Source organism: Oryctolagus cuniculus, chromosome 1 (assembly GCF_964237555.1).
Source record: "Oryctolagus cuniculus chromosome 1, mOryCun1.1, whole genome shotgun sequence".
NCBI lineage: Eukaryota > Metazoa > Chordata > Mammalia > Lagomorpha > Leporidae > Oryctolagus > Oryctolagus cuniculus.
The window spans coordinates 167,252,451-167,266,116 of NC_091432.1; the positions used below are offsets into that span (position 1 = coordinate 167,252,451).

General features: G+C 39.7%; 1 protein-coding gene across 17 annotated transcripts in view; it reads right to left on the reverse strand.

Annotated features, from left to right (window-relative positions):
* The window catches only part of SPATA6L (spermatogenesis associated 6 like), a 94,777-nt gene that overhangs the window by 31,447 nt on the left and 49,664 nt on the right, over positions 1 to 13,666 (reverse strand). For all 17 annotated transcript variants that reach the window (XM_070051625.1, XM_070051649.1, XM_070051660.1 and 14 more), the window contains one exon: positions 3,072 to 3,196. In XM_070051625.1, the coding sequence (XP_069907726.1) occupies positions 3,072 to 3,196 (125 nt within the window). The remainder of the gene's footprint in view (positions 1 to 3,071; positions 3,197 to 13,666) is intronic.

Here is a 13,666-nt window from a genome sequence, read left to right on the forward strand (position 1 = left end):
GCAAATGATAAAGAACGTACAATATTATGACTCAAGCAGCCCTTCTGTTATCAAAGCTGACTGTGTGAAGAAGAGAGTGGGGGAGAGCTCCAGGGTCCATAGTGCTACTGGTGGAATTACAAGATCCTTACAGGTGTGCCAAGCCCAGGGTCCCCCATGACCTAGTAGGCTGAGCCTGAACAAGTCACCTCTTGAGACAGACTCGTACAGTCTTTTTATTGCATCACAGGGATGCAATATTGACCATCATATGATGGCACAATAAATACGAGTACTAAAGGCCACATTATTATGCACTTAACCAAATACTAGGCATTATGGCAAAAGTACACATATGGGCACAGTACTTCATTTAATACAATAATCCTGTAAGGGATATACTATTACAGAACCATTTTACAGATGAGGAAACTGAGGCACACAGAGATTAAGTAATTCACCCAAAATCTCACAGCCATTGGGTGACAAAACTAGGATTGAGCCAGACAATCTGACTTCACATTCAATTGTTACACATGTTTCTCAAATTCCTCATCCACGTTGCCTAGATAAGAGGACAGATGTCCCCTTCCAGGAAGGAATCCACATCCTGTAATGCCTGTACTCCTGGCAATGAGTCATGGACAATAAGGAGAAACGTGTTTTCTTTTATGTGGCAGTGCAGACCTCACCCTAGCATAACAGGATAGATATTAAATTTTATCTAATCACCTTAGCAAAGGGATATTGGTGATGATGGTTAAGTAAATAAGAGAGTTTACAGTATAATCTTCATTTCTAGAATGATAATACCAAAAGTCACACTTTAGTGAAGAAACAAATATAATTATTAATGAACTGATGAGAAAATAAATGAATGACTTTCCTGACTTGTACATGTAATTCATTCCCACTTCCCATCATAAAGAAAAGAAATAGGATAGTGGGATGGAATAAATATGAGAGAATCAGTGTTGTGCAGGGACTGAGAGTGCTCACCTGAGGGAATACCTGCTCCATTATTTCCAGGCTCTGGGTACATTTCTGAAACCCCCTGCACCAGCTTTCCCACCCATAAAATGGCAAAACAATGGTAGCCACCTGGCAAGGCCAAGGAGGAGTAGCTCTGATAACCCATAGAGCGAGCGCAGCACACGGCCTGCTAGCCTGCTATTTTAGGAAGTAGAGTGAGTATCAGTTATTTTTTTAAAAAAATTTGCTAATTGGTTTATTTTGCTTTTTTTTTTTTTTTTTGAGAGAGAGAGAGAGATTGAACCCCTCTATGTTTTTACAAATTGTTTAAAATATAGTCTGATTGACTTAATTGTAGAATCAATACTTTATTTATGAGGCATGGCAGTATTTCCACACATTTTTAAAGCCTTTCTCTAATGATGACCTGTATTTATGAAAAGCACTATAAACACAGCTTCTTGTCTTTAGGATTTATGCCAAGAACGTTAAGAGACAACACTTGAGAAAATAGAAATGTGTTTTTCCTTCTCTTGATACTTAGCTGGAGAGCAGCCTAGTACTTGCAGATGGCTTTTATTAAAAGGGAAACTCGAGATAACGGAGTGTGCCCCACCGGATTCTCATCCTTTTTTATTCCCTTTCAGTTTTTGAAGAGCAATATTCCAACAACTCAAAATAACAAAGGCAAGCGTCTCACAGGCATGATGGCTATAACTGATACACAGATTACAGAGAAAAATAAATGGTTTCAGAAATATTTTTCAAGTCCCCAAAGACAATAAAGGGCTTAAAGTTATAGCCATTAGAAATTTTGACTAGGAGACCCTCTGATGAATGCTTACTGTTTGCAGTGTTAGACTTAGAAATTTGTGTCATCATAAACATCCTGGAAACAGAGGTCCTGCGTGTTACATGCTCTGCACTGTCCACCAACAAAGCAGAAACAATGACAATTCATTAAGTAATAACAAAAACAACTCATGGGGCAGGAAAAAAGTTGAATAGTAAATGTGTTTTTCATAATTTACAAAAATCTGGCTCTTACAATGGAGACCATTCTATTAAAAATAAGTTTTAAAAAACATATTCAAGGGGACCGGCACTGTGGCATAGTGGGTAAAGCCACTGCCTGTAGTGCGGGCATCCCATATGAGTGCCAGTTCAAGAGCTGGCTGCTCCATTTCTGATCCAGCTCTCTGCTGTGTCCTCGGAAAGCAGTAGAAGAAACTGCCAGTGTTTGGGCTGCTGCACCCACGTGGGAGACCCAGAAGAGGCTCCTGGCTCCTGGCTTCAGATTGGCGCAGCTCCGGCCATTGTGGCCAGTTGGGAAGTGGACCAGTGAATGGAAGACCTCTCTCTCTCTCTCTCTCTCTCTCTCTCTCTCTCTGCCTCTCCTCTCTCTGTGTAACTTTGACTTTCAAATAAATAAATAAACCTTTAAAAAATGTAGTCAAGTGACATAAAAGTTGAGAAAATAGTTGTGGCAACAGAAGTCATCACAGATAAACATCAAAATGAATATTTTTCACTTGGATTCATATAACTGTCCCCAAACAGATTATCAACTGAATATCTATTAGATATTTTTTAATATCCCATGTTGTAATGTGTAACGGTTGATAAATTTTCCCATAGGACTTTAAGACCCTTCAGTAATTGTCAATTACCTGTCAGTTTCCTCTCTATTTAACGGACAGTACAATGTTTGCCTTGGCTAATCTGAAGGAAAATAGTGCTTATAAAAAACTGGAAGCAAAAAATAAATAAGGAGTAATAACATCACTACTACTGTTACTTTAGTCACAACAGTTATGACTAACCCTTCTGTTAAGCTGCAGTAAGAGGAGGATGAAATAACCTTTTTATAACTATGTGACACAGTATGGCAATGATTCAGTCTGATACAGTAACAACACTTCCATCTCTCAGATTAACAGTGGAAAACAGTATAAAATTTGGTATCCTGAGTTAGAAACCCAGTAGGGTCACTAAGCAGACAACAGTGGTCCTAACCAAGATAAAGCCACAGGTCCATGACCAAGCCTGGCAGAGTGAAACTTTTAGGTCCCAGGAATCTCCCTCCTACCCAAAGTCCAGCTGGGCAAGAATCTACTTACTGGAAAACCTATGGCTGTCTTCATGAGCACCTCCCGATACATCCCAGGGTGCGGGGGCGTCAGCTTGGGCTCAGGGAAAAGAAAATCCCTTGTGTTTTTTTCGTAGTAAGCCAACTCTTCCCACACTAGAAAGAAAGGACCAAAAGTGTTAAGTGTTCACCTCTACATCCCTAGGCTTAGCAAAATAAAAGTTCGGACAGATGACAGCAGAGTTGGCACTCAGATAAAAATAGACTTTTCAATCTCAGCAAAACATTATTCCAGAGGAGAATAATTTTTATTTTGAACCTCATGGATAACATTTTTAAAACATCCTAAGTCATAGTAGAGAAAAAAGACTGATCCCTGTTAAACATAAGAGTGGGAATAAGAGAGGGAAGAGATGTATAATTTGGGACATGCTCAAGCTGACTTGCCCCAAATGGTAGAGTTAGAAACATACCAGGGGATTCCAATTCAATCCCATCAAGGTGGCATGTACCAATGCCATCTCACTATTCCAAGTGATCAATTTCAGTTCACAATTGATCATAATGAAAGGACTAAGAGTCAAAGGGAGCACATAACATGTCTAGTACCTGCTAACACTAACCGATAGAATAAATAAAGGGGAGAGTGATCCAACATGGGAAGTGAGATACTCAGCAGACTCATAGAATGGCAGATGTCCTAAATAGCACTCTGGCCTCAGAATCAGCCCTAAAGGCACTCGGATCTGGCTGAAAAGCCCATGAGAGTATTTCAGGCATGGAAAGCCAAGACACTCTGGCAAAAGATCTCTGCGAGTGAGATCCCAGTGGAAAGAACACGTCTTCAAAGAAGGAGGTACCTTTCTCTGAAGGGAGGAGAGAACCTCCACTTTGACTATGACCTTGTCTAAACAAGATAAGAGTCGGAGAACTCAGAGGGCTTCCATAGCCTTGGAAACTCATGACTGGAGCATAGGGAGATTACTGATGCCATAAACAGGAGTGTCAATTGGTAAAGTCAACAACAGGAGTCACTGTGCACTTACTCCTCATGTAGGATCTCTGTCCTTAATGTGCTGTGCATTGAGATTTAATGCTATAATGAGTACTCAAACAATATATTTCACTTTGTGTTTCTATGGGGGTGCAAACTGTTGAAATCTTTACTTAATACATACTAAACTGATCCTCTGTAAAAAAAAAAAAAAGAAAGAAATTATCAACTCCCAACTTGACTCTCACTGGGATTAAACATGACAATAGGTCTGATCTGATTTCATCATCATTTAAAAAAAATCATCTATTATTTTTCACTTTATGTTTCTGTGTGGGAGCAAACTGTTGAAATCCTTACTTAATGTATACTAAGCTGATCTTCTGTATATTAAGATAATCGAAAATGAATCTTGATGTGAATGGAAGGGGAGAGGGAGTGGGAAAGGGGAGGGTTGTGGGTGGGAGGGACGGTATGGGGGGAAGCCATTGTAATCCATAAATCGTACTTTGGAAATTTATATTCATTAAATAAAAGTTAAAAAAAAAAGACTGAAGCGTTGCCTTGTAAAACAGAACAAGAAAATCTTTCTTCCATTCCATTCTTTCCTTCAACAAATGTTTAATAAGAGCAAACCTTAGCCTGCAATAGAACAACAACATGGTAGGCCCAGCCCTGTATACATGAAGGTTATGTTTAGACTGCAGTTCGATGTGTTCTGTGATATAGGGATGCTAATGACTAAGAGAACAGTGAGAGGTACAAGTCTCAGAAGGGGTGGAACCAACCCAGAGGGCACTGGGGATATTTGTGGGAACACTGCAAAAGTAGTGTACACCCAGGCAGCAAGGGTATCCTGTAGCACTCAAGACACTCTGCACACAGAACAATTTCCCCATTCTTTGTAATCTGCTAATATTCTACCAAACATTCTTGTAGGCTAAAGACTATTCTATAATTACATGAGCCAAGAGCCTAACCGTATGCTACATGTAAACATACAGCATATTTTGCATTATTTTAAAATATACTGAATTTCCAAGAAATGCAGGTATTGCGTAAATCAAGGAACCACTGTATTTTGTTTTGTATGAATCTTTACCAAGACCTGTTTGCCATTTAAAAAAGTCACAACACATCTAAGTGCTTCATTCTGCCCAACCTTTACATAGTGATACAAACATCATTTTATTCTAAACCACTTTCATTTCTCCTCATTTTCCAGTTGGAATATTATATTGATTTTTTTGCAATGTTCTGTGTAAGTTGGTTATATTAACTGTGACTGTTACTTCACTATGGTAAAGGGATGTTACTAAACACCCATCATGAAAAGATCTTGGGTCCAACAGGGTTCACAGATTCTGAGCTAAAGGAGAGAGAAGCTGCCATTTGCATTGTCATCTTTGACAGCACAGCAGGTATTACATCAGTGATTTGGATGGGCAGTGACCCTGTACAGAACACTACCAACAAAGTAACAGTTTACTTCTCCTGGTGTACAGTTTGTGTTTCTAGGAATTCATCCATCTCTTGTGTGGGGAGCAACTGGGAGCAACTCGGACTAGATTAAGTTACTGGAATTAAGACTTATTCTATGCATCTGCTTTCCCACAATATGGCGCTGGGAGAGGAGGAAACAGCTTCTACACAGCTGCCTCCAGTTCAACCAACAAGCTGCAGGACCTGCTCCTGATTGGAGGAGAGCAGCGTACTCGGCGTGTGGGTAGCAGAGTTGGGATTGGCGGAAGAGGACTATAAAGGAGGAGAGAGACAACATGCACGAAGGAACATCTATCTGAAGGAACACCTGTGCAGCCCCCGAGAGAGCCGGCCGGCGGTGTGCCACTCCCCCGCGGAAGTGGGGAAGGTGGCAGGGGGAACCGCCCTTCCACGGAGGTGGAAGGGTCGGTAGCCAACCCGGGAAGAACCAGCAGCAAACCCGGGGAGGGCCGAGCAGACAAAAGAACAGTGCAGGGTCCTGTGTCGTTCCTCCACGAAGACGGGGAGCGACACTCTTGTTTTGCTAGTCTCTATTTCACTTATTTCCCCTGTAATCTTCATTATTTCCTCTGACTGCCTTGGGTTTGATTTGCTCTTCCTTTTTAACTTTTTTTGTGATTTAAAGTTAGTTTATTGATTTGAGATTATTCTTTCTTAATGGAGGCATTTACAGTTATAAATTTCCCCATAGGACTATTTTTGCAGACATACACTTCCTTTTGACCTCTGTCTTTACTTCATCTATAAGTTTTAGTATGTTTTGTTTTCCTCTTCATTTACCTCAAATTTTCTGTATTTCCTAATTTCCAGTGTGACTTCTTGTGACACTGGCTAAGAGAAGATTGTTTAATTCCTACATACTTTTAAATTCTCCAAATTTGCTCTGCTAATGATTTCTGCTTTCACTCTATTGTGATCAGAGAATAAACTTTTTATTATTTCAATCCTTCAAAAAAAAATCAGTAAGCCGGAGGATGCAAGATGGCAGAATACGGAGGGAGCTTACTGCTCTAGTCTAGAAGAAGACAGTTTTAAAAAAGTAGAGACAGTATAGTCTCAGGGAAGAGTTAGGGAGAAAATGGCAGAAGAAACCCCACACAAAGTAGAGAGACACTGTGGAACTACATGGAGGGAATGGACATGCACAACTCAGGACTCCAGCAACCAAGAACCTCAGTACCAGCTTTGGAATGAGGTGAGATAAGGCTGCAGGACCCCAAGCCACTGGTGATAAAGTTGCAGGAATAGCTTGGCAGGAATCTGGCTCAGAGCCCTGTGGGGGACAGTGCACCTCCCAAACTAGAGGAGGAAAAAAGGGAAGGGGGCATGTTTCTCCCTGATCACCCTGCAGCAATGTTCTGTAACAAGCCAGGAGAGTGCAGGCACCATTTTGGACACTAAATAACAGCTGTGCCAGCTCTGTGTCCGTGTACCCAGCAACTGGCCCAATGGAAACAACTGACAGGGGGCTGGGTGCTCGTGACCATGGGAGGCTGTGGGCCCAAACTGTGAAAATATTGTGGCTGTGTGGGAGGGCTAAGGGTGTGGCTGGGACTTCAGGCAGTCACTCTGAGAGGCTCCATGTGCTTGAAGCTCCCTGATTTCCTGGTGAGGGTCATTGCTGCAGAATCCATGCTTACACTGAGGACTGCATGGATCCTTTGTGTGGTTCTTGTGGCAGCATGGACAAACATTATACCCACTGGGGATGGCACCCAGGCATTGGTCTCCTTTGTGAAGAGGAGGTGATCATGAGACTACACCGGTCTCCTTTGTGCAGAGGAGGTGATCATGAGACTACACCAACAGGTCAGAACAAATCTCCCCTCTGATTAAAAAACAAACAAACAAACGAGGAGACTTACCATGCCTAACCTGGGTGTCACCTTGGACACTTCTGTCATACTGGGTCACTGAACGGAGCTCCCTGGTAATACCCACCACATACCTCTAGGTATTCACTGAAAAACTGGACACTCCACTAAGCCACAGAGGAATAATCTAAAAATAAAAGCCATCACAGGGGAAAATAAAACAAAACAAAAAAGAAACCAATGAATATCTCCACAAATGCCTAAACATAAATGCAGCCATTCAAAAAACAAGAATAAGACAACATGATGCCCCCAAAAGAATACAACACATCAATACTAGAATGTGAAGATGAAGAGACTGAAGAAATGCCAGAAACAGAATTCAAAAAACTGATAGTAGGATTACTTATCAGTAATAAAAAGCAAATCCAAGAACTGATGAAATCTGTACATTACATGAAAGAAAATTTTTCCCATGAAATTGAAATCTTAAAGAGAAATCAAAATGAACCTTGGAAATAAAGAATTCAAAAGAACAAATAAAAAATGTGGTGGAAAGCCAGACTCAGTGAAGCAGAAGAAAGAATATCCAAGTTAGAAGAAAAATCACTAGAAATTTTACAATCAAACAAAAAAAAAGAGGAAGTGGAGGCGGAGGTGGAGGTGGAGGAGGAGGATGAGATGGAGGAGAAAGAAGGGGAAGGGCAAGGAGAAGGAGAAGAAGAGGAGGAAGGAGAAGAAGAAATCAGAAAACTTAAAAACACTGTTGGAGATCTATGGGATACTATCAAATGACACAACATACAGGTCTTAGGAGTTCCTGAAGGCATATAAAGACAGAATGGATTAGAAGGCCTTTTTAGTGAAATAATTACAGAAAAATTCCCTAATTTGGGGAAAAAAGGGACAACGAAGTACAGGAAGCATGTAGAACTCCTAATAGATACGAACAGAAAAAAATCTTCACTATGACACAATGCAGTAAAACTTTCCACAGTAAAATGTAAAGAAAAGATTCTAAAATGTGCATGAGAGAAATACAGATCACTTCCAGAGGATCTCCAATTAGACTCACAGGTGAATTCTCATCAGAAATCCTAAAGGCTAGAAGCGATTGTTGAGATATAGTACAAGTTTTGAGAGAAAAGAATAGTAAACCCAGAATACTGTACCCTGCAAAGCTCTCATTTATGAATGAAGGTGAAATAAAGACCTTCCATAACAAACAGAAACTGAAAGAATTTGTCACCACTCATCCAGCCTTCAAGAGTTGCTTAAGGATGTGCTACACACAAAAACACAGAAGCACTGTCATCACTACAAAAGAAGGTGAAGGCAGAAAAAACCTCTAGTAAAAGTACAAAGGAAATCCAAAGTAAACAATAGGATTATTTATGAAAAAACTGCAGGATCAAGACATTACTTATCAATAGTCACCTTGAATGTAAATGGCCTCAACTATCCAGTTAAAAGATACAGAGTAGCTGAATGGATTAGAAAACAAGACCATCTACAAGAAACACATCTCACAAAGATACCCACAGACTGAAAGTAAAAGGATGAAAAAAGATATTAATGCTAATGGAAAACAAAAAAGGGCAGGTGGTACCATTCTAATATCAGAAAAAATAGATTTTAACATAAAAATTGTTAGAAGAGATGAAGAAGGGCACTATGTAATGATTAAGGGGCCAATTCAACAGGAAAATATGACTATAATAAATGTAAACGCACCCACTTACAGGACACCTGGCTATTTAAAGAAGTGTTAATGTATCTCAAGGGAGACAGAGACTCCAATACAATAGTAATGGGGGACTTCAACACCCCACTTTCATCAATGGACAGATCAACTGGACAAGCAGCAATGGCACAACAAAGTTAATCAACACTATAGACCAAATAGACCTCATAGATACCTACAGAACTTTCCATCCTACAGTTGCAGAATACACATTCTTCTCACCAATGCATGGAACATTCTCTAGGATTGATCACATGCTGGCCACAAAGCAAGTCTCAGCAAATTCAAAAAAATCAAAATCATATCATGCATCTTCTTGGACCACAATGGAATGAAGCTGAAAATCAACAACTCAGGAATTTTGAGAACAAATGCAAACACATGGAGACTGAACAACATGCTCCTGAATGAACAGTGAGTCATTGAAAAAAATCAAAAGAGAAATAAAAAAATTCTGGTAACAAATTAAGATGACAATACAACATATCAAAACTTATGGGGGCCAGTGCCGTGGTACACTAGGTTAATCCTCTGCCTGCAGTGCCGGCATCCCATGTGGGCACCAGTTCTAGTCCTGGTCGCTCCTCTTTCAGTCCAGCTCTCTGCTATGGCCTGGGAGGGCATAGGAGGATAGCCAAAGTGCTTGGGCCCCTGCACCTGCATGAGTGACCAGGAAGAAGCACCTGGCTCCTAGCTTCAGATCGGCAAAGCTCCAGCCGTTGCGGCCATTTGGGGAGTGAACCAGAAAGGGAGGACCTTTATCTTTCTCTCTCTCTCTCTAACTGTCTGTGGCTCTACCTGTCAAATAAATAAATAAAATATTTTTAAAATTTAAAAATAATAAATAGAAAAACTTATGTGATACAGCAAAAGCAGTATTAAGAGGAAAGTTTATAACAATTGATGCCTACATCAGGAAATTGAAAAGGCACCAAATAAATGAGTTATCAATGCATCTCAAAGACCTAGAAAAACAACAGCAAACCAAACCCAATACTAGTAGGAGAAAAGAAATAACTAAAACTAGAGAAGAAATAAATAAAATTGAAACCAAAAAAAACAAGATCTGGTTTTGTGAAAAAACAAACAAAATTGACACAGCATTGGCCCAACTAACTAAAAAAGGAAAGAGAAGACCCAAATCAATAAAATTAGAGAAGAAAAAGGAAATGTAATAACAGACACCACAGAAATAAAAAGAATCATCAAAAATTACTACAAAGAGCTTTATGCCAGCAAATCAGGAAACCTAGAAGAAATGGATAAATTCCTGTTTAGGAAGGATACAACCTTCCTAAACTGAGCCATGAAGACACAGAAAACCTAAATAGACCAATAACTGAGACAGAAATTGAATCATAAGAAAGACATTCCAAACAAAGAAAAGCCCAGGACCAGAAGGTTTCACTGCTGAATTCTACCAGACGTTTAAAGAACTAACTCCAGGGGGAGAGGCAAGATGACCGAGCACGCCAATAGTCCGGGAAAAGATAAAAAAAAGTTTAAAAAAAAGGCAAAACAATATGAATAGCACCTGTGGGAAGAGGGTGCGATCCAGGGGGATGAACTGAGGGATTGAACATGCCAGGATCCTTTGGCGTCTCCGCCCTCCACCCAGTCAGAGCTGCAGCGGGCGGAAAGCAGCCATCTTGTTAGTTTACATTCGGGCATAAAGGAGAACTGCCTCTGCTTTCACACTCCAAAGGAGGAAACTTCAAGGGTGGAGTCCAAAGGTGGTCTGCAGTTACTCGGCACTCCGCGCACAGGGGGCACAGCAAGGGAGAGTGGCTGACCAATGATCCCCAGGCACAGACACGTCAGGGCAAACAAAGGAACGGGGAAACCAGTCCCAAGGGGCGGAGACTGGCACCTCAAAGCCCTGACACCAGCCCACTCAAGTTACAAAATAAATAAATAAATAAATAAATAACAAATAAATAAATAAACTCTAAAAGGTAGAGCTGCCTACTTACTGGATATTGGTACAGACCCACAGCAGCCATAGCAGAGGGATATCAACCTGAAAATCTAGCCAAACGGAAATGCCGAAAAACAAAGGAAAAATCCAGAATAAGAATATAGAAGAACCTATAAACACATTCAGGGGTAAGTTAATCAGACTCACCCCAGACTTCTCATCGCAAACACTACAGGCAAGGAGACAATGGAATGATATATTTCAAGTTTTAAAAGACAAACAATGCCAACCTAGAATACTATACCCTGCAAAGCTATCATTTATGAATGAAGGGGAAATAAAGATCTTCCACGACAAACAGAAACTGAAACAATTTGTATCCACGCGCCCAACCCTACAACACTTGCTCAAAGACGTGCTGCACTCAGAAATACAAAAATAAGAGCTTCACTCCATAAAAAAGCAAATGTAGAGTAACCTACAAAGTTCAAAATATATAAACAGGAAACATGAAGGGGAAAAGACAGTACTTAACAGTAATCACACTGAATGTGAATGGTCTTAATTCTACTACCAAGAGACATAGACTAGCTGATTGGATCAAGAAAGAGAATCCATCTATATGCTACCTTCAGGAAACACACCTTATCAGCAAAGATGCACGTGAAAGTGAAAGGATGGAAAAAGATACTCCAAGCTAAAAGAAATCAAAAAAGAGCTGGTGTGGCCATCCTAATATCAGACAAAATAGACTTTAATATAAAAACTATTAAAAGAGACAAAGAAGAGCACTAGATAATGATTAAAGTATCTATCCAACAGGAAGACATTACTATTATAAATGTATACGCACCTAATTACAGGGCGCCTGGCTACTTGAAAGAATTATTAAAAGGACTTAAAGGGAGATATAGATTCAAATAGAATAGTAACAGGGGACTTCAACACCCCACTCTCACCAATGGACAGATCAACCAGAGAGAAAATTAACAAGAAAACAATAGAGCTAATTGACCAAATACACCTAGTAGATATCTTCAGAGCCTTCCACCCCACAGCCACAGAGTTCACATATTTCTCCCCAGTACATAGAATGTACTCTAGGAATGACCATCCGCTAGGCCATAAAGGGAGCCTCAACAAATTAAAAAAAAAAAAAAAAAACTGAAACTATACCATGCATCATCTCAGACCATCGTGCAGTGAAACTCGAAATCAACAACCCAAGAATCTCTACACTTTATGCAAATATGTGGAGAATGGACATGATTCTGAATGAACAGTGGGTCATCAAAGAAATCAAAGGATTTCTAGAAACAAATGAAAATGATAACACAACCTATCAAAACCTATGGGATACAGCAAAAGCAGTGCTAAGAGGAAAGTTTATAGCAATTGGTGCCTATATCAGGAATCTAGAAAGGAACCAAACAAATGAACTCTCCATGCACCTCAAGGATTTAGAAAAACAGCAGCAAATCAAGCCCAAACCCAGCAGAAGGAAAGAAATACTAAAGATTAGAGAAAAAATAAACAGAATTGAAACAGAAAAAATACAAAAGAATAACAAAACCAAGAGCTGCCTCTTTGAAAAAATAAACAAAATCGACACACCATTGGCCCAACTAACCAAAAAAAGGAGAAGACCCGAATCCATAAAATCAACGATACTAATGGAAATGTAACAGACACAACAGAAATAAAAATAATCATCAGAAACCACTACAAAGAGATGTATACTAACAAATTGGGGAACCTGGAAGAAATGGATAGATTCCTGTAAACATAACAACCTTCCTAAACTGAGCCATGAAGATATAGAAAATCTAAACAGACCCATAACCATGGAAGAAACTGATTCAGTAATAAACACACTACCGAAAAAGAAGAGGCCAGGACCAGATGGCTTCACCGCCGATTTCAACCAGACATTTAAAGAACAACTAACTCCAGTTCTTCTCAAGTTATTCAAAACAATTGAAAGGGAAGGAATCCTCCCAAATTCTTTCTACGAAGCCAATATCACCTTAATTCCTAAGCCTGGAAAAGACACAACAGAGAAAGAAAACTACAGACCTATCTCCCTGATGAACATAGATGCAAAATACTTAAAAAAAATTCTGGCAAACCAAATACAACAGCACATCAGAAAGATCACTCACCGACACCAAGTAGAATTTATCCCTGGTATGCAGTGATGGTTCAATATTCAAAAGTCAATCAATGTAATACATCACATCAACAAATTGAGAAGCAAAAATCATATGATTATCTCAATAGATGCAGAGAAAGCATTTGACAAAATACAACACCCTTTCATGATGAAAACCCTAAGCAAATTGGGGTTAGAAGGAACATTCCTCAACACAATTAAGGCAGTCTATGATAAACCAATGGCCAGCATCATATTGAATGGGGAAAAGTTGGAAGCATTTCCGTTGAAAACGGGCACCGGACAGGGATGCCCACTCTCACCATTGCTATTCAATATAGTCCTAGAAATGTTAGCCAGGGCCACCAGGCAAGAAAAAGAAATTAAAGGGATACAAATGGGAAAGGAAGAAGTTAAATTATCCCTATTTGCAGATGACATGATCCTATATATAGGGGATCCAATAAATTCCTATAAGAGACTATTGAAACTCATAAAAGA